The sequence below is a fragment of the Lathamus discolor genome, chromosome 14, assembly GCF_037157495.1.
Source record: "Lathamus discolor isolate bLatDis1 chromosome 14, bLatDis1.hap1, whole genome shotgun sequence".
Lineage (NCBI taxonomy): Eukaryota > Metazoa > Chordata > Aves > Psittaciformes > Psittacidae > Lathamus > Lathamus discolor.
Window position 1 is genome coordinate 8,174,407 of NC_088897.1, and position 23,371 is coordinate 8,197,777.

General features: G+C 49.8%; 2 protein-coding genes across 3 annotated transcripts in view; one reads left to right on the forward strand and one right to left on the reverse strand.

The window, feature by feature from the left end:
- TYW1B (tRNA-yW synthesizing protein 1 homolog B) overlaps window positions 1–5,546 on the reverse strand; it is a 74,362-nt gene extending 68,816 nt beyond the window's left edge. The window contains 3 exon segments of the mRNA XM_065694601.1: window positions 4,608–4,732; window positions 5,213–5,293; window positions 5,502–5,546. Of these exon segments, the coding sequence (XP_065550673.1) occupies window positions 4,608–4,724 (117 nt within the window). The 5' untranslated portion in view covers window positions 4,725–4,732; window positions 5,213–5,293; window positions 5,502–5,546.
- Window positions 5,547–13,362: 7,816 nt separating this feature from the next.
- Window positions 13,363–23,194, forward strand: P2RX5 (purinergic receptor P2X 5). Of its 2 annotated transcripts, none has more exons than XM_065694661.1 (12): window positions 13,363–13,556; window positions 15,846–15,996; window positions 16,430–16,501; window positions 17,502–17,577; window positions 17,923–18,019; window positions 18,403–18,483; window positions 19,285–19,423; window positions 20,219–20,355; window positions 20,639–20,732; window positions 21,240–21,305; window positions 21,611–21,693; window positions 22,133–23,194. In XM_065694661.1, the coding sequence occupies exons 1-12, from the start codon at window positions 13,369–13,371 to the stop codon at window positions 22,206–22,208; spliced, it is 1,260 nt and encodes a 419-aa protein (XP_065550733.1). In that variant the 5' UTR covers window positions 13,363–13,368; the 3' UTR covers window positions 22,209–23,194. The 2 variants fall into 2 exon arrangements, with proteins under 2 accessions (XP_065550733.1, XP_065550734.1); XM_065694662.1 differs by lacking the exon at window positions 13,363–13,556 and adding an exon at window positions 15,221–15,294.
- Window positions 23,195–23,371: the final 177 nt, after the last annotated feature.

Here is a 23,371-nt window from a genome sequence, read left to right on the forward strand (position 1 = left end):
CTTGTGCTTCATCCATCTCTGCCTGGCACCACAGCTTTGGATCACCAGGCACCCAACAGAAGCAGCTTCCGACCTTCCCAGGCCTCCTTCAGGCCATGGTCCTATTACCCACTGGTGAACTTTCATGCCCAGCAATGCCCCTCATGAAACCACAGGCATCATCCATGCTAACATCGAGGTCTGGGTCCAGCTCAGGACCCTGATCAGCATCATCTGCAGCTATAACCCCTGCAGCAAGTTCCAAAAGTTTAATTACTCAGCAAACAAAGGGCTGGTTTTAGCAGCTCTGAAGTAGTCACCACTACATAGTACATGATTTGGTAAACCAAGTGTGGGATTTACTTTTGTATCAGCCATCATTTTATATATTTGAACAATTTCCTGTTGCCACTCAACCTTGTGCCAATTTTTGTGTTCAGACTCAGAGTGCAAGAGGCACCATTACCTTGAATTGCATATCTTCACCCTCAGAAGCTCATTGAAAATCCATCTCTTTCCCTAGGGAAAGCATAGAATAGCTACAACTCTGCCAGGAGGAGAGGTTATGGCATTCACCTTCAACCCATGAGTCCATCTGCCTGACTCAAAAAACTGCAAGAACCCAAGCATCTGTCTCAAGCCCTTTGACAATACTTTGTAAAGAGCAATGAATCATATGTAAAAAAGCAGTAGAACAGAACTCAGCCTTAACTTCTATCAAGTCAAGCAACAGAAGATGGATGCAAAATTAAATTAAGATCACCTGCAGAGATGAAAGCAAACATTTATTAGATAAATTCCACAGTTTCACTCTGCCAGCCAATAAAAGGCAGGACTACAAGGAATTCTGACCACCTGTGACTGTACATGTGAATGCTTGTCGTGGTTTAAACCAATCCATACGGCTTGTCCACTCACTCCCCCCCCGACCCTCCCCACTCCCGGAGGGATGGGGAGGAGAATCAAGAGAATGTAACTCCCATGGGTTGAGATAAGAATAGCCCAGTAACTAAGGTATAACGGAAATCACTGCTGCTGCCACCAGTGATAATATTGATAAGAGAAAATAACAAGAGAATACAATACCACCGCCGAACAAGTTCGACCCCCCCAAAGAGAGAGCCTGTGCCCTTCCGGGTAACTCCCAGTTACCTCCCTGGGCATGACGTGCTGTGGTATGGAATACCTCTTTGGCTAGCTTGGGTCAGGTGTCCTGTCTCTGCTTCCCCCTGGCCTCCCCTCATCCCCGGCAGAGCGTGAGACTCACAAAGTCCTTGGCCAGAATAAACATTACTTAACAACAATCAAAAACAATCGGTGTTATCAGCTCTCTGCCCAGGCTGGAAGTCAAAACACAGAGCTTGCACCAGTTACCAAGAAGGAGCAAAACGGCTCCTGGTAAACCCAGGACAATGCTCCATCTCTGGCGGTGCTCAAGGCCAGGCTGGACAGAGCCTTGAGTGACATGGTTTAGTGGGAGGTGTCCCTGCCCATGGCAGGGGGGTTGGAACTAGATGATCTTAAGGTCCTTTCCAACCCTAACTATTCTATGATTCTATGATACATCTGTCTTATCCAAGAGTGATTCTCACTAGAGGCACTACCTGCCTGCAGAAGAGATCAAAGGTCATCAAAATTGCCCTAAATCATTTCAAATTAACCATGTTGCACAGGCAGAACCTTCTATTCCATCTCCTATACACAGAAGAGTTAATACACATCACTAACATCCACAAAATCTGTGCTGAAATGTGAGCACATTTCAAACCCACATAACTGTGTATGAAGTACCTGTGATACAATCCTGAAGTACCCAACTTCTCTTCAAACTTACTAGCTTGTATGAGGGTAGTTCAGCTACAAAAACCCAAAGCATTGCCTGTGATGGGAGGGTTTACTGCAAGACAACAGATGACATTGGTGTAAAACAAAAGTGTCATTCATTTCACACAATTCAGCATTCTGCAAGAGGAAAAAATGGCTCAAGGGACAAGGCAGCTCATGTGGAAAAGAAAACTTCTCGTTGCACAAACTCACTGCCACTAAAGTGAGGATGAGACTTAAACCGAGATTTAAACAACTGAATCTTCCTGCCTGCGAGCAAGGGAGGCTGATCATGACAAATTACCTTCATAAATGCAGATCATCCCGCTCTTTCATATCAACTCTGCAGCATTTATTTTCGTTACAGTAAACAGCCGCACCTATGGGACCATTTTACAATTCAAGTGTTTGCATAAACCTGCTGCAGGTCAACGCACACATTCCCCGGGAGATTCACCACCAAGACAAAGTCATTCCTCCTCCAGCTTATGAAGGACAGCGATCAGCTCAGGCTCCTCAGGAAGTATGTACAGAGCTATCTCCTGCCATCACCCCACTCAGGAGAGCTGAGTATTTACATGAAGTCACCCCTGGGGGCCCTTTCACCTCTACCTGCTCTGCTTACAGAAGCATGAAGTGTAGATTTCAGCTAGGCTGATCAGCCATGCAGAACAGGAATAGAGGGGCCAGGAATGAGAAGGACATCATTTAAAATTTCAAAATTAACCCAAAAACTTGAACATGACTAGAGCAGCGCAGCTCAGTGGCATCAGCAACACAGAAAGTCTGATCCATGGCTTTATGGCCTCTTGTCTCATCAGCTGACCACAGCTCATATCCAAAAGGGCCAGGACACTTCCACGCACAAGAGGAGTGTAATTCCAGTCCCACACAACACCTGTACTCTTAGGATTTCACCATTTGCAGATGCAAGAGAGCATCATCCAGCCGTCACGGCAGAACAGCCATTTGCCATCAGATCAGGCGCCGCAGCTCACCGCTGCAGACGAGTGTCTGTGCTTGGCAGAAGCTGTCTCTCAGATTAGAGAAGCTGCTTAGGGCAGAGCCACAGGAACCTGATGTACACAGAGAAACATGCATTTCTGTAGTAATTTATACACATAACATACAGGCATCTCACTGCTCAGTGAGCAAACCAAGGACAAAGTAGTCAGTTGAATCATAGAATAGTTAGGGTTGGAAAGGACCTTAAGATCACCCACTTCCAACCCCCCTGCCATGATCAGGTACACCTCACACTAAACTATGTCACCCAAGGCTCTGTCCAACCTGGCCTTGAACACCGCAACGGATGGAGCATTCACAACTTCCTTGGGCAGCCCATTCCAGTGCCTCACCACCCTTACAGTAAAGAATGCATAAGCCCAAGTCACAGAGAGGAATGAATTTACACTACCTGTGTATATAATCCATACCACACTGGCTTCAGCTGGGCTCACTACCAGAGTAAGCTAAGAGCAGGAAGGATGTTATTGCTGTCCTTGATTTTTATTCCTAAACTGGCCTGTGATGTGTGGCTCTGGTTGACACTGCTCTTCCATCATGGTGATGCCAGATTTTGTCAGTCAGTGAAATCTCAATGTCTGATTTTCATAGAGCTGCCGGGCAGCATCACCGTCCTCCCCTGGCCTCCTCCAGCTCCAGGGCATGGAGGTACCGAAAATGCTGATCCTTTTTCGTTGGTGACCTCTAGTGGTGAGTACCCGCAGGCGGGGGAAGACAGGGCACCACAGCACAGCTACACAGGGAGAGATTGGTACCTTCTCCCTCCAAGAGGTTCATCTGCACCAGGTCCGTACAAGCTCAGCGGCAGGAGCTCTCACACAGCAGCCTGCCTTGCCCCATGTCACTGCAGTTACTCTCCTCACAGAGCTTGTTACGAGCAGTGGGGAGGATTTTAGCTCCTTTCCCCTCCCTAAGGTGAGGAACAGAGATCCCAGACTCCCCTCCTGAGCACGCAGCCTCCTGTGATCCAAGGCTTGGAGCTTCAGGAAAAAGCTACAAGAAGTCCACAGTGTAGAGGCATGCAAGACAAGGAAGGTGCAGTTACAGACAGAGGTAGGTTTGTTGAGAAGGGGGTGGAGAGCAGCTCAAGGGCTCACGAGGAAAGACCCCACCACAGAAAGATTGCTGAGGGGGAAACAGTCAGTAGATGGCAACATGGGCATCCCAGCTCCACACTGGGGCAGCCCCTTCCCATGTCAACGGCCAACTGCTCAGCCAGCAAAAAGTATGGGGAGCACACTAAGGCTCCTATGTGTATCCTCACTCCTTCCTGTGTACTAACCAGGCAAATGAGTCCGATGTATCCTGTTTGCAGACTGAACATAGAAAAAGAAACACGAACCAAACCACACAGGAAGGGAGACAGCAACAGCCTGAAATGAAGAAGGATTATGGATTCTTTGCCAGGCTCAGCACAGGTCAGATCAAGTCCCCATGGGCAGATCCAGTAACAGCATTTGCGTCTAGATACTGGACTGTGAATCACAGCAACAGAGATGGATATTCAGATCTGAACAGTGGAAGTAATTTTCCCTCTGACTGACAGTAACAGGTTACCACTGCAGCATTTGCTCAGTGAACAAGTCCCAGTTAGCTGGTAACTATAGCCAACACACCTCCAAGTATATTCTTCTTTGGGGACAGGTTTTCCAATAGCTCCCATTTTACTCTCCCTCTAACTAGACCCTACCAATTCAAATCCAGCAAGTGTATTTTAATCAATTCAACTGATCAGTGACAAAGACCTGACAGTTCCACACTCACTGTAACAGTGATACCTTTGCTTTCTTCATGTAGCTCATGATATTGCCAAGATCTTCAATGTCAACGACAGAATTTGTCCCTCCATCTTCCTCAGCATCAACCTCCTCCTCACTACTGGTTTTAAACAGCATTTCTGCCTCTGTAAGAGATCAGAGAAAAATTGAAAGTGAGACATGCGTCTGAATGTTAAACATTAGACCTTCATCTATGCTAACCACTGAAATTAGCTCTCACACTCAGCAAAGAGTACCAAAAAACAAGGAACAGTCTACCAATAACCTGTATAGTGTGTTCCAGATGCATTTAAACCTGGGGCTTCCTTCAGTGTGTATTTTTAAGAGTTCAGTAGCACAGGCTGCCTGAAGCTCAGCCCAGCTTTCTTGCCTCCAGATTGCTCCATTTCCCTCATGTGCCCACCTGATCCCATAAGAGGCAACACAGAAGACTCAGACATCCACTGCACACTCTGATCATCTGGAAACCTAAACCCCTTCAATAACTTCAAGTACCCCTTGGTGTCTGAATGAACAGGGAGTGAGAAATCTGCTTTCCAAGTCAAACTCTTCACGAAGCAGATAGTCTGAGACCCACAGAAAATCTTTACCCCAGCAACACAGACCTCCTTTGCCTGCATGGTGTCCATCGACTGGTTGTCTTCTATCCCTTCAGAAGAAGCAGGATTCCCGGTGGGTTTTTCACCCTGTGAAACAAGCACTGTGTCACATTCCATCCCTTTTCAAAGCAATGGTACCACAATTTTGCCCAAAAGCATTGAAAATTCCAGTCCTGTGACCAGGCTCAGCACTATGCAAATGGAACAAAGCACCTGAGTGTCTGCCACCTCTAGAAAAACACACAAGTAGTTTTCTCTGAATTGGGCCACACTACAACGTGCTCAGCTCACACACCACAGAGATAACAGGCTCCAGCTGAAGCCAAGAACTTCCCAACTCATGCAGCAGAACTTCACTCACTTGCACAAGGAGGATTTAAATTCCTGAGTGGCCTAATCCCACTCCTGTCCTAAAACCACCCCAATCTTGTCATTAACATCACAGGAAATGTGAAAACACTGTGCAGAAGCAGAGTGATTTGCCTAAAGTGGCAGAGGAACCCAGGCTGACACATTCCCTCGGTAACAAATGGGAAGTAGAGCAGAACTCAGCTGAACAACATCAGAGCGATGAGGGCATTCAGTTACCCACAAACATAAGACAACCCAGACCCATCATAAATGCTGAACTATAGACGGCATGTGCAACAACCCAGGTGGGCCTGCAGTGAAGTAGCACATTTCACTGCACTAGTGGGTGCCTTTCCCCAGCAGCTATTCACTTCCACACACAGATTTTTGGGCTCTTCTCAGACAAAGCACTTACATGCCCAGTTGCCTTCTTTTGAGGTTTGGAGGTGGAGAACTGAATGACAATTCAAATGCTGATCCCAAAAGCAACTGCAGAATAGATGTAAAACCTGCGCAGCCATAAGGACACCAAGCAAGTATAGAAGAAGATCCAGGTATCCACTGAGTCATTGAAATCTGGAATAGATCACAGATTTAGCAAGAGCAGATTCCAACAGTACACATTAAGACTGAACACAACAAACCCAGCCCTCCCATACCTGAAGGCTCAGGCCATGAGCTACCCCACAGGCTTTGCAGAAAACAGCCTTTGGCTAAACACACGACACTACAAGGAGCCTGCACCTCCTCAGAGGTGCACCAGCCAACCTCCATCTGTGCGTCCAAGCTAACAGTTAAACCAGAGCGTCCTGTGGAAACTCTGGTTTTCCTTAGAGAGCACCGGTTCTGTTACAAGCAAAGGCAGAAAACACTTGAGCTGTGCAAGGGTCGATACCCTGTGAAACATCCAGGGTATCGTAATGGCCTTAGTTTTGCACAGGCCCAACACGCACAGATCTGCGGAGCTACAAAGCTCCATGTCAAAGGGGAAATCACTTCCAAGTGCTTGCTGCCGAGCAAGACCATTCCTTGTACACAAGAGCTTTGACCCAGTTTCAAGGCCAGACCAAAACCTCGATTCAGGTCACAGCCTTGAAGGGAAGCCCTTCACCAGCAACACTGAACATCCCAAAGACCCTCTGCGGCAGCTCCAGTAAATCCCACAAGAGACGCTCCAGGAACCTGGGGCACCCCAGGCACCCCGCTCCACCCCCCCTGCAACCCCTGCAATTCCCCATGGAACACCCCCACCTCCCCATGCCTGCCCTACACGTGCCACTCTCACACACCGTTCATTCCAACTCTGAGCTCACCCAACCCGTGAAGTCACGGCAGTGCCTCACACAAACCTCCCGTCCCTTTGCACCAAAACGGGTATTACCCAGCACCTGGCCATTACGCTCCCCACAGCAGTTACCTTCAACGCACCTCCGAGCTCGTACGCGGCCAACCCCAGCTCAGCCGTCCCCACACGCACACGGCCCCGCTGCCTCACGGGCAGCTCCCGGCCCTCGCATGGGCACCCTCCTTCCTCCGCTCTGGCCACGCCACAACAACCACTACCGCGACCCACACCGACGGAGAGACCCCTTCTCAGCCTGAAGAGCACCGCTTCCAGCCGACCCCAGCTGCCATGCTCAATCTGCCTCCGGGTGGACATTGCCGGGCTACAGAGAGGTAGGGAACACTCAGGGGCGGCCACTGAGAAGGCAAGAGAAGGCAAGGCAAGAGAAGGCAAGGAAGGGCAGGGCATGGCAGGGCAGGGCAGGGCAAGGCAGAGCAAGGCAAGGCAGGGCAAGAGAAGGGAAGGGAAGGCAAGGCAAGGCAAGGCAAGGCAAGGCAAGGCAATGCGGCCTCTGTCAAAGACAAGACAGCACTGGACGGCCTCGGGCAATGGAGAGGCAGTGCTGGGCTGTCCCGAGCACTTCTGCTCGCCCGTCTGAGTGGCAGCCACGGTCGCCAATGTATCCATCTTCAATTCTACGCACCGGGTTCGCTTCCCTGATGGGGCCGTGGTGCGGGCATGGCACGGCAGCAGAACTTGGACATGCCGGGCTTGTGGTGAGCATTCGGCTTCTGCAGCAGAACAGTGCCTGGGATGCTGTGGGAAGCAGCTGTGAGAGCCAAAGGAGGGATGTGAGCAGTGCTCGTGGCTGCAGCAGGGCAGGCAATGCACTGCTGCACAGGGGGCACCCCGTGTCCAGCCTGGGGATTCTCCTCACCAAGCACTCCCCAGTTTGCAACCACGGCCGGGTGGGTGCGGGGGCCAGGACGCAACCGCTGCCCAGCGGCTCCTGCCCAGCCTTCTACGCTTCTTATGAAGGACACCATGGCCTTGGAATTGTGGTTGGAGCTTTAATCAAAAAGACACATTTTCTTAAGCAGGGCTTAACTGCTGCCTGGCTTTTCAGAGTCAGCAGCACAACGCCCACAGGGTCCACCTTGTCTGCATCCGTATATGGGGCAGGATGTATATTGTCTGATAAGCCAGGGATGAGACCTGGGATTCTTCTTCTCCTTTCAAAGGATGGAGGGCTGCAACAGAAGGAAAGAGAGCAGAGCTGAAACCCCGCGATCTGCAGAGACCCACAGGCATCCCTTCCGGACCATGCCACCCCAACCAACCCTTTCCCTGGCCAGGAGGTGCAGGCGGACAAATGGATCACGTGGAAGCTGCTGCTCAGGATTGCAGCAAATGCCCCCAAGATGTTCCCCGGAGCAGGACAGGGCATGGCAGCACGCTGCCCAGGCTCTGTCCCCTGCCCCCTCAGCCCCGTCACACACAGCACTGCCCCTGCGCACCTTCGTAGATCTCCTGCAGCGTGTCCTTGCTGCTGTTCTCCAGGTGCTTCCCGGCCAGCCCTGTGCAGAGAGCTCCGTCAGACCTGCTGCTGCCCAGCACACTCCTGGTATCGTGGCCCCAGCTCTGCCGGTTTGGCTGCACCCCTTCCTCCCCTCAGCAGGGTGACCCCAGCGAAGGACAGGACGCGAGGGGAGGTGGCACTGAGCAAGGTGCCGCCGAGCCCTGCTGTGTGGGCAGGGGTAGGAGGGGGAAGCACAGAGCCCCTGGCTGCACAGGCCCTGTACGGGGCAGCTGGGGCTCTGGCAGCCACAGGGCTGTTCCTCGCTGCCAGTGCAGCAGATGGGACTGGGGCCAGGCTGTCATAAGAGGGACCCCAGGGGCTGCGGCTCACCGATGAACCTCAGGGCTGCCGTTCGCACGGTGACCTGAGCGTGCTGCAGATAAGGCAGGGTTTGAAACACGTATTCTTCAGCCCTGCTCCGGTCGTGCTCCAGCTGGAGAGAGAAAAAGGGCACAGGGCTGACACAGACCCTCCCCAGTCCCCCGGGACAGTCCCGCTTCCCAGCACCCCACACACCCCCCTTGATCCTCAGGACAGTTGCATCTCCCAGCCAGGAGCCCTGTGGGGCTGAGGTTCAGACAGCTACATGCAAAGCCGGGTCTGGAGGTCCTGGGAGCCCTCTGTGCCACCAGTGCAAGGGCCCAGATGGGTCTCCTGCAACATCCTGAGGGTGGGGAGGTGAGAGGGCCCTGGACCAGAGCCTTTGGGAGCTCTGCCTGAGGGCAGCGAAGGAGGATGCAGCACCAGGCTACAGGCTCTGGGCTGGAGCAGGGCAGGCGAGGAACCACTGCGCAGGGGGCACCCCATGTCCAGCCTGGGATTTATCCTCACCAAGCACTCCACAGCTCTCCATATCTCGCGTGCCTGCACATGAGGACTGAGCCATTTCCACTTGAGCACCTTCGCAGCTACACAGAGGGCTTCGCAAGAGGCCTGCGGAGGAGGACAACGATTGGGGAGATTGCGGACAGGGCTTGGGGCCCAAAGCCAGGGCCCCCAGCGCCTGCAGGGACGGCTGGGAAGCCCCTGGGGACTCTGCTGTTCAGGCCTTGGTGGCCATGGGCTGCTGCTGAGCCCTGCTGGACCATGTAGGGCAGGGGTGGGAAATGTCTCTGCCAGCTTCTCCTGCCCTCCCTGATGCCCAGGCCACCCGTGCGGGCTCAGCGCGCCCTGTGGTGTGCACAACACAGCCGCCACGGGACCTGGTGGCCACCAGCACCCAGGGCCAGCACAGCCAGCACCAGGCGGCTGGGCTCTGCAGAGCTCCTGAAACCATTTCCTCTGGGCACCAAGTCTGAGGAGCATGTATGCTACTATTTCCTATGCTATTATTATATTCTAATATTATTACATTATTATGCTATTATTTTTCCTATGTATGCTATTTTCTATGACTGGAAAGAGTTACCAGTTGGGAACTCCAGGGAGGAAGGGGTGGAGGCTTTAGCATAGAATTTCTAGCTGTTTACATGAGGAAGGAAATGAAGGGGGTGAATGTGTCTCCTCCGCGCTTACAATAGTAGCCCATCAAGCCAGGATCAGCAAATACAAATTGTATTAAAACCGTTCTTCTTTCAGGCTTCCATTTAACATTCTCCTCTTATTCCCCAGTGATGCTTTTGTTGGCTGACTTTAGAAGGTGAAAACATTGCAATACAGCACTGTGCAACGCTGCTGTTCCAGCTATCACTGCATTCAGTCTCTGGGCAATGTTTTATGTGCATTAATTTAGCTTCTGTTACCTGATTCAGTGCCAGCTGTTTCAGAACAGGGCAGGATGGATTAGGTTCATTAAATGTGCAGTATTTTTCTTTCCTCTCTGGTCCTCTCACTCAAGCACTTTCACATCTTGGGTTGGGGGAGAGGAGAATGAAACTGCTCATGTTTGAGCAACCCAGATATTGGAGAAACTCAGCAGTAACTTTGACTTCCAGGCAACAAAAAAAAGAAGAGGTTGTGAAACCAGAAGGTGAGAAGAACAATATTTGTAAGAGCATGTCAGCAATTGTGTTGTCAGCACAAACCTAGCCCGTGCTGAGCTTGATTCAGAATATTCTGAGATACACTTGATACAAACTGAAGCTTTTAATTCCATACTAGCTCTTGCAACTGCACTTCTAAAACTGCTTTAGATGGCTCTAAAAAACCCAAGGGAAGTATCAGTTTTACACCCTTTATTTTGTAAGTGATCAAACCTGGTTGTCATCTTCACGTCACACCTGTAGCAGCAACACTTCTCACTCTCAGGAACATTTTTTGTAACCTGTATAAATCCTTTGTAAATCGTTTCTCACATTAATTGACCTGGAAAATAATGACAAAAACTCACAGCAGACCTGTGCCTGCACCACTAAGCGAAACCAGGCCAGGAGGTAACACACTGTTTAACTGATAGCAAGTTCCTTGGTCTGATTTTAGCCTGGGGAGTCACCCAGAGAGATGAGGAAGATGGGGACAAAGCTGGGGAGTGTCTCTAGGCGTCACCCAGGGCTGACTTGTTGCCACTGATACTTCATTTGTCCATGAACTTGGGCATCCTTAGTGTAGCAGGAGCAATGGTGGAGGCAGTTCTGGGATGTGGGATGTATTCACAGTTTAGTCCTGTCCCTGGAGCAGCTCCAGCATGGCCAGGGCAAGGAGATGGTGTTCTTGTGGGACCGGGCCTATGTTCAGAAATGGTGCTTGGCTGTCACCCAGCAGCATGTGCTTGCAAAGTTTCTCATCTAGGAGCAGCATGGGCAGATGATCAGGTAGTGGCTCCTTTAGGATGCCCCTGTCTCCATCCAGCTCTGGTTCCTGGAGCTGGGTCAGTCCCTCTCTGCCCAGTCCCAGTGCTAACCTCTTAGCTCTGGGGTCCAGGCAACAGTGAGGGAAGATAGGCTAAGCCTACCTTTCTTCCTTGTTTCTGGCTTCATGGATGACCATGGTCTCCTTCCTCCCTGGAGTGTGTTTTCTTGGAGGGTTTGTCTCTTTAGGTTATTATATGTTTTAAGACTTTCTTTTTATTTCTGCTTCCAGCTTTCATGCAGAGGATCTTTAAGACTGGAACTAGTGACAGTCTGGTCTGTAAGGCATCTGGTAAGGAAGAGTGGGTACACTGGCCAAATACTATTTGAGGAAGAGGGAGACCATAACAGATGATTGAATGAGAAAGTGGGCTCCAGGAGAGGCTTGGGGAGTAGTCAAAATGTTTTGTGAGGTAAAGAAGGACTGCCCAAGTGGGATGTGCACATAGGGAAAGGAGAGTTCCCGGGCAGTGGGAGAGGTGAGGCTGAAGTGTGACTACAAAGTCTGGGAGCAGGACTGGGGCTAGCCCTGAGCCAGAGGGCCCGGAGTTGGGACGGATGGGGCTGCATGGGGGGCTCCTCCCTTAGCACCCCAGGAGCCCCTCATGAAAGAGACGTGCAGCAGCACCCTCCCACCGTGGTGTCGAGGAGTGCAGCAGCCTCGGGTTAAAAGGAGGCCACAGGCAGATTTCTGTTCTCGTTTTGCAGATGCTGGAGAAAGGTTTGCCGTTTGCAGAAGGCAACTCTAGGGATGGCTGTGGGGTGAGGGATAAAATTAGGTATTTTTTGGATAGTGTTTCGTTCGTTATTACACTATGATTCTTTTGTGGTTTGGAGCAGCCTTGTCACATTTCATTAAAAATCTGATTCACCTGTTTAAATGTGATACAGGATTTAAAGAGGGCAAAGGATAGAAGTTTTCCTAAAACCCAAGATCTTGAGAATGCTTCTCCCTGGGAGGAGGTGCATAGGGCAGAGGTATGTGTGTGCTGGAGCAGGTTACCTTGCTGCACTGCCCCCATAGTGCAACCTGCTCTCCTGTCCTGTGTTCCAGCCTGCATGGCAGATGCACACCATGGAATCTCAAGAGCATTCCCAGTCCTTGCAAAGCCCCAGGAGCTAATTGGGTTCTCAGGTAGGAGCTAATTGGGGGCTCAGATGGGAGCTAATTGGCTGCTAATGCATGAAGGCAGTAAACCCTGCACTTTACACCAGGTACAACCCTTTATGCCCTAATAGAGTCAGCATGTGAGCAGCCCCATCCAAGAACTCCCTGAAAAGGGCACAGTCCGGTTTGTGTCGCTGCTTGCTGACGGATCTCCTCTCAGTGAGGTAGGCCAGCTCTTTTGGCCAGGCTGCTGGAGATCCTGGCTTACCACATTTCCCATCTTGTAGCTTGCTCTGTTCTCTTCTTAGCCAGGAGACAGTGTCCACCCCTCTCAGTTTAAGTAATGGTCATTTCATGTCGTTGCACAATGCAAGAGTCTCTGTTAGGCTGGGAGTCATCTCTTGCACCACTGGCTATTAAACAATAAATTAAATATAGACTCATCTCAGTGAGGGCTAACCTGTTCCTTTCCCTTTGGTTTTTCATCAGGCAGCATGTTCTGCATCTCTGTTTTCCTAGCTCAGCTCTCATTGTTTTAGTGAGATGTGCTGTGTGAGATGTGTTTTAGTGAGATATGATGGTGACTGATCCTTTAACCACATGCAGAAATTATTTATTAGTTTCTTAAGCTGGAGGTTTGGTGGGAAGATGTAGTAGTCAGGCAAGTATTTTGGATCCCTGGTAAGGACCCAAGTTCTCATTGCTCATGCAAACACTTAAGAAATTAAACATGTAACTAAGTGCTTTGCCATCACGTAAAGGTTAAAGAAAGGCTTTAATATCCAACAGCAAAAGACTCGCATGCTGCAACATGGCTTAATGCTATGACATGTTTCATTATAACCATCTTATGACTGTGGGGGAGAGAATGAAGCTTGGAAGCAAAACTGAGGCAGGGGCTTCCCTGGAGGCTGAATGAGCTGAAAAGCAGCTGAGGAAGGCTCTTGTGTTCGTGCAGCTGCTGGTGTCTGAGCAGAGAGCAGCTGCTGTGAGGGAGGAGATAGCTCTGAAGGGGTTGGTGTGTCAGGTTTCCATGCAGAGCACGTGTGGATAATGCGAGCTGCAACGCTGCTGCCTGTTCCAGCCACTGTGCGAGCCGGGAGCATGGGGCAGGTGGCTTGGAAGGGTTTATTTCTGTCCCTTTTTGATTATAAAACAGAGAAATACGTCATTGCGAAGAGCAAGAAGGTGGGGATTCTCTACCGAGTGGTGCAGCTCTCCATCCTGGCTTACCTGGTGGGGTAAGAATCCCTCTGCATTTCACATACTGCTGCAGTTGCCTTTGCTTACTGTGCTGTGAGGAAAATGAATGTAGGAAATGCTGCACACAGTGACAGCTTGCTGTGCTTTATGGTTTTGATGCAGATAGTCGTGCTTGTTATACAGCTGTGTTTTGTAATGTGTAATAGATTATATCTGATATTTTAACCTGCTAGGATGGCTAGATTCAGCTTTACCTTCCAGATTAATGTCAGGTTAAAAATAGATCAAATGGCTTTATGGCTTTGTACTGCATTATTTATACCTTCTGTGTTTGGTGTGAATGGTGCCAAACTCTAATACCTGCCTCATGAGAAACAATGGCATTTCTGCCGCAGTTTCTGAGCCCTGGGACAAACCTGGATTGTGTGCATAACTACATGACATGCTCGAGTCTAAATGGGAGGGAACTGAGCACAAAGCAGCAGATTTCTTTGCTGGAGTGGGCTGCAGCAGCTGGGATGGTGGAGGCTGCGGCAGTGTGAATGTGGGCTCCCTTGCCTTGTATTTCAGAGCAAGGCGAGTGACATGGAGATAGTTAGAGCACGTCTCAGAAAAGGCCCAGTTCTGTAAGAGGCTGGTCACACTGACGTGTAAGGATCATAGCAATACTCTTAGCAGCTTGCAGGCTCAGACCTGGAATTATCCAACCCATGTGATGCCTGTGCCATTGTTTCCCAAGTTTATGAGGATCTTCAAAATGTGATTCCTAAGTCTTTACCTTCACTGAGTACCTTCACCTTTCTCACGCCTCATGTGTTCACTGATTAAATATAGCAGAGTCATTTCTACATGCTGAGTTTATTTATAGAAAGGTGTATAGTTCCGGAGCCTGCTTTAGTTAGCAGGGCAGAAAGAAGCCTCAGCAGTCTGGCATGTATTAGCTGCTAAAGGAGGAATCCTGTAGATAACATTACTGAGAACACATCCTCTGACCAAGCGGGATATAGCACGACCAGAGACTGGCTATTTCTTTCCCTAGGTATCTGGTGCCTTCTGCAAACCTTTGGCACTGTTGCCTGCAGTGACTCCATGGCTGGTGGTTACAGCTTGCTACAGCAGTGGTGAGGGTTAGTCTGACATCTGACTGCTCAATCAGGTGCCAGGGCCTGTACAGGAACTGGCTCAGGGCTGTGATCACCAAATTCTTCTGGATTATTTCTGACATGCAGCTGCCATTTCTTCCCTGATTCACTGCAGAAAATGTAAGGGTCCACTTCTGAGCCCTCCTGGAAGAGAAAAAACAGTGTTCTCAGGAAAACAGGAAAGTAGGACATGTCACAGAGGTGGGGAATGGTAATGTCGAGGTTTGTCACAAGTAGCAGGTGAAGGGCAGCGTGCGTCAGTGCTGCTTAGCCTGAGATGGCTGCTTTCCCTTCCTGCATGCAGCAGTGTGCTCCAGGTCAGTGCACTGCAAAGGGGACCTGTGCCAGCAAATGCAGCCTGCGTCCTTCTCACAAACCTGCCCTGGCACCCTTAGCTTCTTCAAGGGTCAGGGTGATTTTTTTGTCTTGGCAGGTGGCTTTGGCAGTGTTGTAGGGAAGCAGGAAGCATCTCATTTGAGCCAGAGGGGTCTTCACCCGGTGACAGGGAACTCTTGCTGCTTCCACCGGGAAGAAGTAAGCAAAGCTTTTCCCTGGACTGCTTAGCAAGACAGCAGCTCTTCCAGTGTGCTAGTGACAAGCCTGAAGCCCAGCACAGAGTCCAGGGTACAGCCAGGTCAATACCATCGCATTGTTTTATGGAAGATCCTGTATCCAGCTGAGAATATTCCCTATGGGTTCTTGTTAGCAATGTTCGGCTCACCTGCAGGAGACACCTCTCCCCAGCCATGGTCTGGTGCTGTTCTGGCAGCCTCGTGGCAGGCTGCTAAAATGGGAGAGTCACATATCTGTGAAACCAGCCACACTCCTCACTTCATCTTGCAGAAGCTGCTGGTATTTTTCACCTTGAGGAAGATGGAGCCCTGCCCTTCCCCTTTCCATTGAGGTAGCACAGGACAGGGAGGTGGGAGGCTTTGTGTTTTTTACCCCGTGACCACTTATTACACCTTTCCCTGCATGTGGGATCTTGGGATTAACTATTCCTCCAGTGCTGTAGACAAGCACAGTTTGTGTTAGAGTTTATTCTAAATTCGTAGTAGTAGTTGCAAAGGGTTTGGTGTCATTGGTATGCTTTGATTTGACCTTTGACATTGGCATCAATCTCCTCTGGCTAACTTGTTCCCTGACCCCACTTGCGAATGCTGCTGCCTGCTCTGTTCTTTACAGGTGGGTGTTCATTGTCAAGAAGGGATACCAGGACACAGACACGTCCCTCCAGAGCTCTGTCATCACCAAGCTGAAGGGGGTTGCCTTCACCAACACCTCGGAGCTAGGGGAGAGGCTGTGGGATGTGGCAGACTATGTCATCCCTCCACAGGTTGGCATCACCCCACCACTATTGTCTCTGCCCTTCAGTAGAAAGATGTATTCAGGTATGGTTGTTGGTGGAAAGGCCAGCCTGGCCTTGGCTGAGAGCAAACACCACAGCTCCTCACTGCAATGCAGCCTTTGATCCCCAGTCAGGCACTGTGTCCTTATGGAAAAGGAGGACAAGTTCTCACCAAGGAGCCAACGAGGCAAGGCTCAGCAGGCCTGCTCCCCAGATTAACACAGCCTCCGAAGCAGAACCCCTTAAGCCATAGAGACACACCAACCTCATCCAAACAAATATCCAAAGGCACTGTTGTATCTCAGCCTGAAAAGCATCAGGAGTGAGGGAGGTATTTTTGTTCTGCAGAGAACTGCATCATCCTTATGACAGGTACTTTAAGAGTTAAACAGGTTTTCTAACTCTTCCTGCCTTATTCTAGGGTGAAAATGTCTTCTTTGTCATGACGAATCTGATTGTGACCCCAAACCAGAGGCAAGCCACGTGTCCTGAGGTAGGAAGAACTGAGCCCCTTGGCCCTCAGACCCCTACAAAACTGGGGGTAAGAACTGGCAGAGAACACCCATGGAGCAACGACCACAGGAAAGATGGAAGGCCAATGGTTTTTCTCTGTAGTATAACATCTCAGTTGGGAAAATCAGCCTGGCTACTGCAAAAATGGGAGGTTCTTAATTTCCAGAGCCACTAATCATGTAGAGCCTTGCTGACTTTAGTTGAAGGTGTTGGACATCTGCCCAGCCAGAAATGAGACCAGAGCAGTCATGGCTCAGGGTCAGAAAAGGCCATGTGAAAAATAACATTGAGGTGACTCCGTGTAGTTATGGATAGAGGAGACTTTCGAAGAGCTCCATTCTGGGAAGGGCTGAACGTTCAGGCTCTTGTTATCTTCAGGATATGGGAGGTTGCTCATTACCTTCCAGAATGTGTGCCTTATGGGCCAGAGGCATGAGGTCTTTCTGCATCATACTGAAATGTCCTCTGTGAGATGTGGTTCCGAATGGGCTGTGGGAGGAGGACACTGGCCATCCAGGGAATGTTGTAGCAGAGATTAATTTTCCGTGTCTCAAGACATGTTACTGTGGCCAAGGCTGAGCACGGTTGGTCTGTTCAGGAGACAGCTGTCCTCCAGTGGCTGCATTAACCCAGCATGCAGCCAAGAGGAGGGTAATTTTCGCTCTAGAGTCAAAGCTTAAAATCAAAAGATAGTGTTATCTCTTGAGGTGAAGTACTGTGACATCCTGCCTGGTTTTTCCCCAGCCTGTCCCTCTGCACAGTGAGCAGAGCCCGAAAAAAGGATGTCACAGCTGAACCACGGTGTGAGGGCAGTGTGATGCTGCTGAGCTATTTGCACAACTTACGGTTACCGCTTCAGCTGCATGTTTTTCATGTTCACCACCCTATGGAGAACTCACCCCACTTCAGCAGCACTTTCTTAAGCGTCTGAGTACCATGTTCTGGCACAAGTCTCACATTTCTTCTCTTCCTCCTTGCAGAGTGACAGAATTCCCGATGCCCTGTGCTACAAGGACGGGGACTGCATGGCAGGGGAGGCAGTGGTGGCTGGCAATGGTAAGGGAAGGGTCCCTCCTGTACTGTCTGTAGAGTCATGCTCCTTCAGAGGCATCAGCCCAGTTACAACCCCAGAGATCTCTGACTACAGACAGCAGCAAGGACTTTCTCTTCTTTACTGTCTTTTACTAAGATTGCTGCCTTGCTCACAGCTTGTGATGGCTGGGCCAGAGCACCCCGGGCTGCTCAGAGAAGCAACAAGGGAGTGGTTGTTCCAGCTGAAAGCCCCTTTCACAACAGGGAAGAGGGCTCATAGTGGCAGTGAAAACCATCTGATTTTCATGTGCCCTGTAGGTAAGGAGAGGAGGTGGCTGCTCTGTGTGACCTTTTCTGTCTGTGCTGCAGGGGTTAAGACTGGCCGTTGTTTGAAAGACAGGGACAGCATCAGAGGAACTTGTGAGATATTGGCCTGGTGCCCAGTGGAGAAAAGATCCAAGCCCAAGTATGTGGCCATCCTCTGCTGTTTCCAAGCTTGAGCTGCTCGGCTTGTGTGTCATGTAGGGTGATATCTGGGTTCCCTCTGCTTGGATGCTTGCTTGGATGTTGGCTGTTCCAGTACAGGAGCGAGCTCTGCATGGCCTCCTGTCAGGACTGGCCCCCTGTTCACCCCTGTTGATCTCACTGGTGGTCCCAGAGCAGTTTCCATCTCCCAGGGCATCCCCTCACCCTGCACACTCCTCACCAACTCTTTGCTGACAGTGCAGGAAGGTGCTGTGGTTGGCCTAGAGCCACGGGGTGAAACCTGGCTGTGGCTAAAACTGCAGTTGAAGTTAGGATGTGGGCAGCATACAAACTTCAGACAGATAACAACCCCTTCTCTTCCAGGAAACCGCTTCTCGCCAGTGCAGAAAACTTCACTGTTTACATCAAAAACTCAGTTCGCTTCCCCAAGTTTAAGTTCTCCAAGTAAGTGCAGGTGCTTGGAGATGCCTCTGTCATCTCCATCACTGAATGAATAACCTCGGTTTGCTCCATTGTCCTGCTGCCCGAGGGTTGGGATAGGGAGGCACTTATCCCCTCCTCTGAGGTGCAGGGGAAGGCCTTTGGCTTCAGGCTGTTTGGGAACAAGGAGATGATGAGGGGTTGAAGCTTCTCAGATTGCAATTGGGATAATGAATCCCTCACCAGATGAGGTCTGTGATGGATCCTACAGCATAGGATGTGCCAGAGCCCCTGAAGCAGGGGGACCTGTCCACCAGTGAGGGCATAGCCAAGTTCCTGAGCTGCTTCTGTTTCCAGATATTCCTCCTTTTCCACAAAAATGAAAATGCTTGGACAATGTTGCGAAAAAGCAAACTTAAAAAAATTTGTTTGTATTTGCTGCTACAATATGGACAAAATAAAGAAGTGTAGAAAGGTGTGTTCCTGCTGTTCTCCCAGGCTCAGCTGGACATTTCTAGCATCTTCATTTGAGAAAACCAAGTGCCGCTAGAGCACTCTGGCAGCCTGCCCCATGGGAGTCCTTTGTTGAGCCCACACTCAGCTGGACTAGTCCCTGTCTGGCCTGGAGATCATTTCTGTGGGCAGACTGCTTTCCCGGGGTAGCAATGGAGAGGGCCAAGGGGTGACCAGGCTGGTGGCAAGGTGCCATTTCTGCTGTGCATGAGGCTGCTAGAGAAGTCTCCCATCTCTGCAGCTGTGGTGGTGTAGGATGTGCAGACAAGCAAAGAGGGAGACGAGGTGGATTTCCCTCTTCCCTACATGTAGGATGAATGTGTTGGCAACCAACAATGAGTCCTACCTGAAGAGCTGCCGCTACAGCACGGAGCATCCCTACTGCCCCATCTTCCTCCTGGGGAACATCGTTCAGTGGGCTGGGAGCGACTTCCAGGAAATGGCCTCAGAGGTAGGATTGCCCTTCGGCCCATGTGTCTTCCTGGCTGGCCGTACTGCTCTCTGGGTGGCCGTGAGGAGAGTCACTGCTGACTGCCCAGGAAACTGCCTCCTGTACAAGGTGCAGTGGATGCTTAAAGTCAAGCTGTTCACATTTATCCTGTCCCCAGGGAATGGGAGCCAGGGTGATGTGGGTAGTGCAGAGGAGATGGTAGGGTCAGTTATTTGTTAGCTGGGGCTGCCCAAACCACTGCTCTATCAATTTCAACACTACTACACCATCAGTTTAAACCCAGAACTCTGGAAGGCCAATGGGGCTCCTCTGCTCAGAGAACACTCCGGGAAGCTTCCCCTGAGGGAAAGGGACATGTTTCTGCATGGAGTGCCGGGGCTGCAGCACCAAACAGGCTGCGACCTGATGTGAGAAGAACAGGGGGAAAGATGTAGCCAGTCTGAGGCATCCCAGGAAGCAGAGGGTGGGAAGAGTGCAGGCTTTGTGCTGGCTGCTGCACTTGTGAATGTCACCCCTGCATAAAAGAGCTATGTTACAGCTGCTTAAATTAATGAAATCAGTGTCCTGGGAGGAGAAACCTCTTCCCAGGATTGCAACACTAGGGTTGTGCATGCAGTAATGTGATTAACATCATAAGTATGAACCCAGCCCATCCAGACGTGTGTGTACGCATGTCCGTGACCAGAAGTGCAACTGTTCGTGTCCCAGGGGAAATCTTGCCCAAGGAGCTGACAAATTTAAAGACATATTAATTGAACTAAACTTAAACTCACACTGTCTCTCTCTTTTGTTAAGGGTGGTGTGATAGGAATTCAGATTGAATGGAACTGTGATCTTGATAAAGCCCCTTCTGAATGTAATCCTCACTATTCTTTTAGCCGTCTGGATAACAAGTTTGTAGAAAAGCCCATCTCTTCTGGGTACAACTTCAGGTGAGTACAGAGGATATGATGGAGGACCACGGCTGGGCTGAGCTGGTTTGAGGTGCGGGTGCTGGAGGCTGGCAGTGAGGCAGGACTAGACTGTGCCAGGCGCTGCTCCAGCCAAGCACACTGCTTTGCAGAGGAGGGGAGGGAGGGAGTTAGGCTCACGGCAAGCTAAACTGTTTTTGATAGGGAAATAGACCTGTTTGAAGAGAGGGGTGAATTCAGATGGGTTGGTTTTCTTCTGTGTGGAACAGATGATGAAGTTAAAATCAGCATTGTTGTATTCCAGGTTTGCCAAATATTATCGGGATGCTGAGGGGGTTGACTACCGAACGCTCATTAAAGCATATGGAATCCGCTTTGATGTGATGGTGAATGGCAAGGTGAGGTCCCAGGCCGGGATATTTCAGAGCCTGGCAAGAAAAAGGGTGAGGGACATTTCTCAGTGGGAAGGCAGCTCTGGGATGAGAACAGCTTTTGGCTTGTCATAGGAAAGGGCTCTTGCCATGCATCTATGTGGAGCTAACCCTGCATAAGAAAGGAGAAGGTGGATGAGTCCGCACCTCTTCTACCTTAATTCAGGCTCATGTAAAGTCCCACAGAAGTAAATGTGTCCCAGAGACTTGCTCCCCATGTGCATATACTGCAGGAAAAAGCAGCTTAATCCAGGGATGAGGCAAGCTCAGAAATACAGCCATGGGCAGCTGGATCTGAGACACACACAGACCTTTAGCGTCCAAGATTGCTCACTGCAAATCCAGGGTTGTGCGTGTTTATTGCTAACAAAATACCCACGGGCACCTGTAGCTTTCCCTGTGTAACACCACCCCCTTCAGTCTGTCTCTTGGGTTGTTCTTTCACTGAGTGTTTCATGACCTTTTCTCTTTTAGGCAGGGAAATTTAACATCATTCCCACTATTATCAATATCGGTTCGGGGCTTGCTCTCATGGGAGCGGTAAGTGAATGTATTTCCTTAAAGTAACACATCGGGACCCAGATCCCTCATTTAACTGTTATGAGGATAAAATAGGACAGTTGCTTTAGATCTTCTCTGGTAGTTTTTGCTGCTCTGACTGCTCAGCCACGTGTGTGTCTGCGTCCTGTCTTAACAGCATTTGTTAATGTAATGTGTGGTCTAACTACCCTGAGGATTGCACAGCCTATGAAAGAAAATAAAGCTCCTATCAGTTATGCCTTAATGCTCATTAGACCAGAACATTTCCTCTTCTACTCTAAACCACAAATTCTTTCTCTCTGCAGGGAGCTTTCTTTTGTGACCTGGTGCTGCTGTATCTGATTAAAAAGAGTAACTTCTATCGAGGCAAAAAGTACGAGGAAGTGAAGTAAGTGGGCTTGGCTTTGTATATAAATGTAATGGCTTTATTGTTATGACTACTAGAAATAGGAGATACTGGAACACAGTAAACATTGATGGCAAACACAGGCTAATTGCAGGAAATTATAGTCCTCTAAATGAGTTTAGACAAGTGACTCTCTCCCTCTGTAATTCACTGCTGCCATTAGCTGGGGAGCAAAGGAAGCTGCTGTGTCATGGTTGGACTTAATGGCCTTGCACTGTCTGCAATGACCAAGGATGGAATTGGAGCAGCTCCAAGAGCTCTAAAGCCTCATGAAACTAAAGAATGGGGCTTTAGGTGTATGGTAGATGATGGCCTGTGTGGTGAGGTATAACAGGCCTGGCTGGGAACCTCTTACCCATGTTGCTTCCTGAAACAAAGCCAGCCTGCTTGCCTTGGCTGTTCCCTTTGCTTGTTTCCTCAGGTCCACTTCCAGGAAATCCTTATCTAGTCCTACACTGAATGGGAATCAGAGCCCTGACCAGGTCGGTGGGCTCTAGGCACAGCGATGGGTCTGCTGGCTGGGGTCGTGTGCCAGGAAAACCCTGCAGGTGTTGAATCACACCAGCACTGGGAGGTGGAGATGCCCCACATCAGGTCTACTGTGTTATTACCGGGATTCCCAGAGGAAAAAAAGTCCTTTAAAGACTGCCCTTCTTTCCCTGAGATGTTCTCTGGTATCCTGAGCTTGCACCAGTGTGCCGTTTCTATGGATTTATAAAAGGATTTTATAAAAGGAAAAAGAAGGCACCAAGTGAACGTTTTCATATCTACTGGTAGATATATCTGTACCTACAACAGTCAGTGCTATCCCGAGGCTGTGCTTTGCTTCCATGTGCTGGGATGTGAAACACCACTGGCTCTCTGAGGGCTGAAGCTGAGATACAACCCATCCCCTGCCTCCCAACTCCCACTGGTGTTACACACAGGAGACGTGAAGCAGCAGGACTCATCCTGTCGGGAAGTGCAGCGAAACGCAGAATTCCAGCAGTGCTTGAAGCCCAAGAGTATGTTATTCTACAAGGGCCATGGCAGGGCAATCACCTTTATTGCAGGGTGTGGGTAACCATCAGGGCTAGAAATGGTGCTTCACCAGGAAAAGCCTTTCAACAGCTGCAGCAAGGAGCTGTGCTGGGCTCAGGAACAGCAGGAGGAGGGTCAGTTCAGCCATGGCAGGGTTCCACCTGCCTCCACTGTCACCTGAGAGCTGGCATTTAGAGCACAGAGCAGGTAACAGCAGGCAGTGACTGATAACGAGGGGAAAGCAGGGAGACTGAGTAGTTCATCAAAACATGTAAAGCTGACTGTGCTCTACTGACACCAATGTTCCAATGGGACAAAATGTCCTCATTAGGTGACCAAAGCCATTTCCTGAATTTAAGTCTTCAGCCCCCCCCATATTCCCTAGAATATTTCCTTTCTTTCTACCATTTGTTTAAAACAATTCCCACAATCACTGCTATTAATAAAACATAACCAGATTCCTTCTCAGGCATTTGTTTCTTTGATACTCCCCCCACCCCGTATTTAATGCACAGCAGTAAAATATACCACTTTAGGGCAATGCTCTGCAAGACTCTTCTGTACAGTGTGGCTTGTAGGTGGGACACACCACCTTCTCTTTGTGATACATACTTGTGTAACCAAGGCAATTAAACATTAA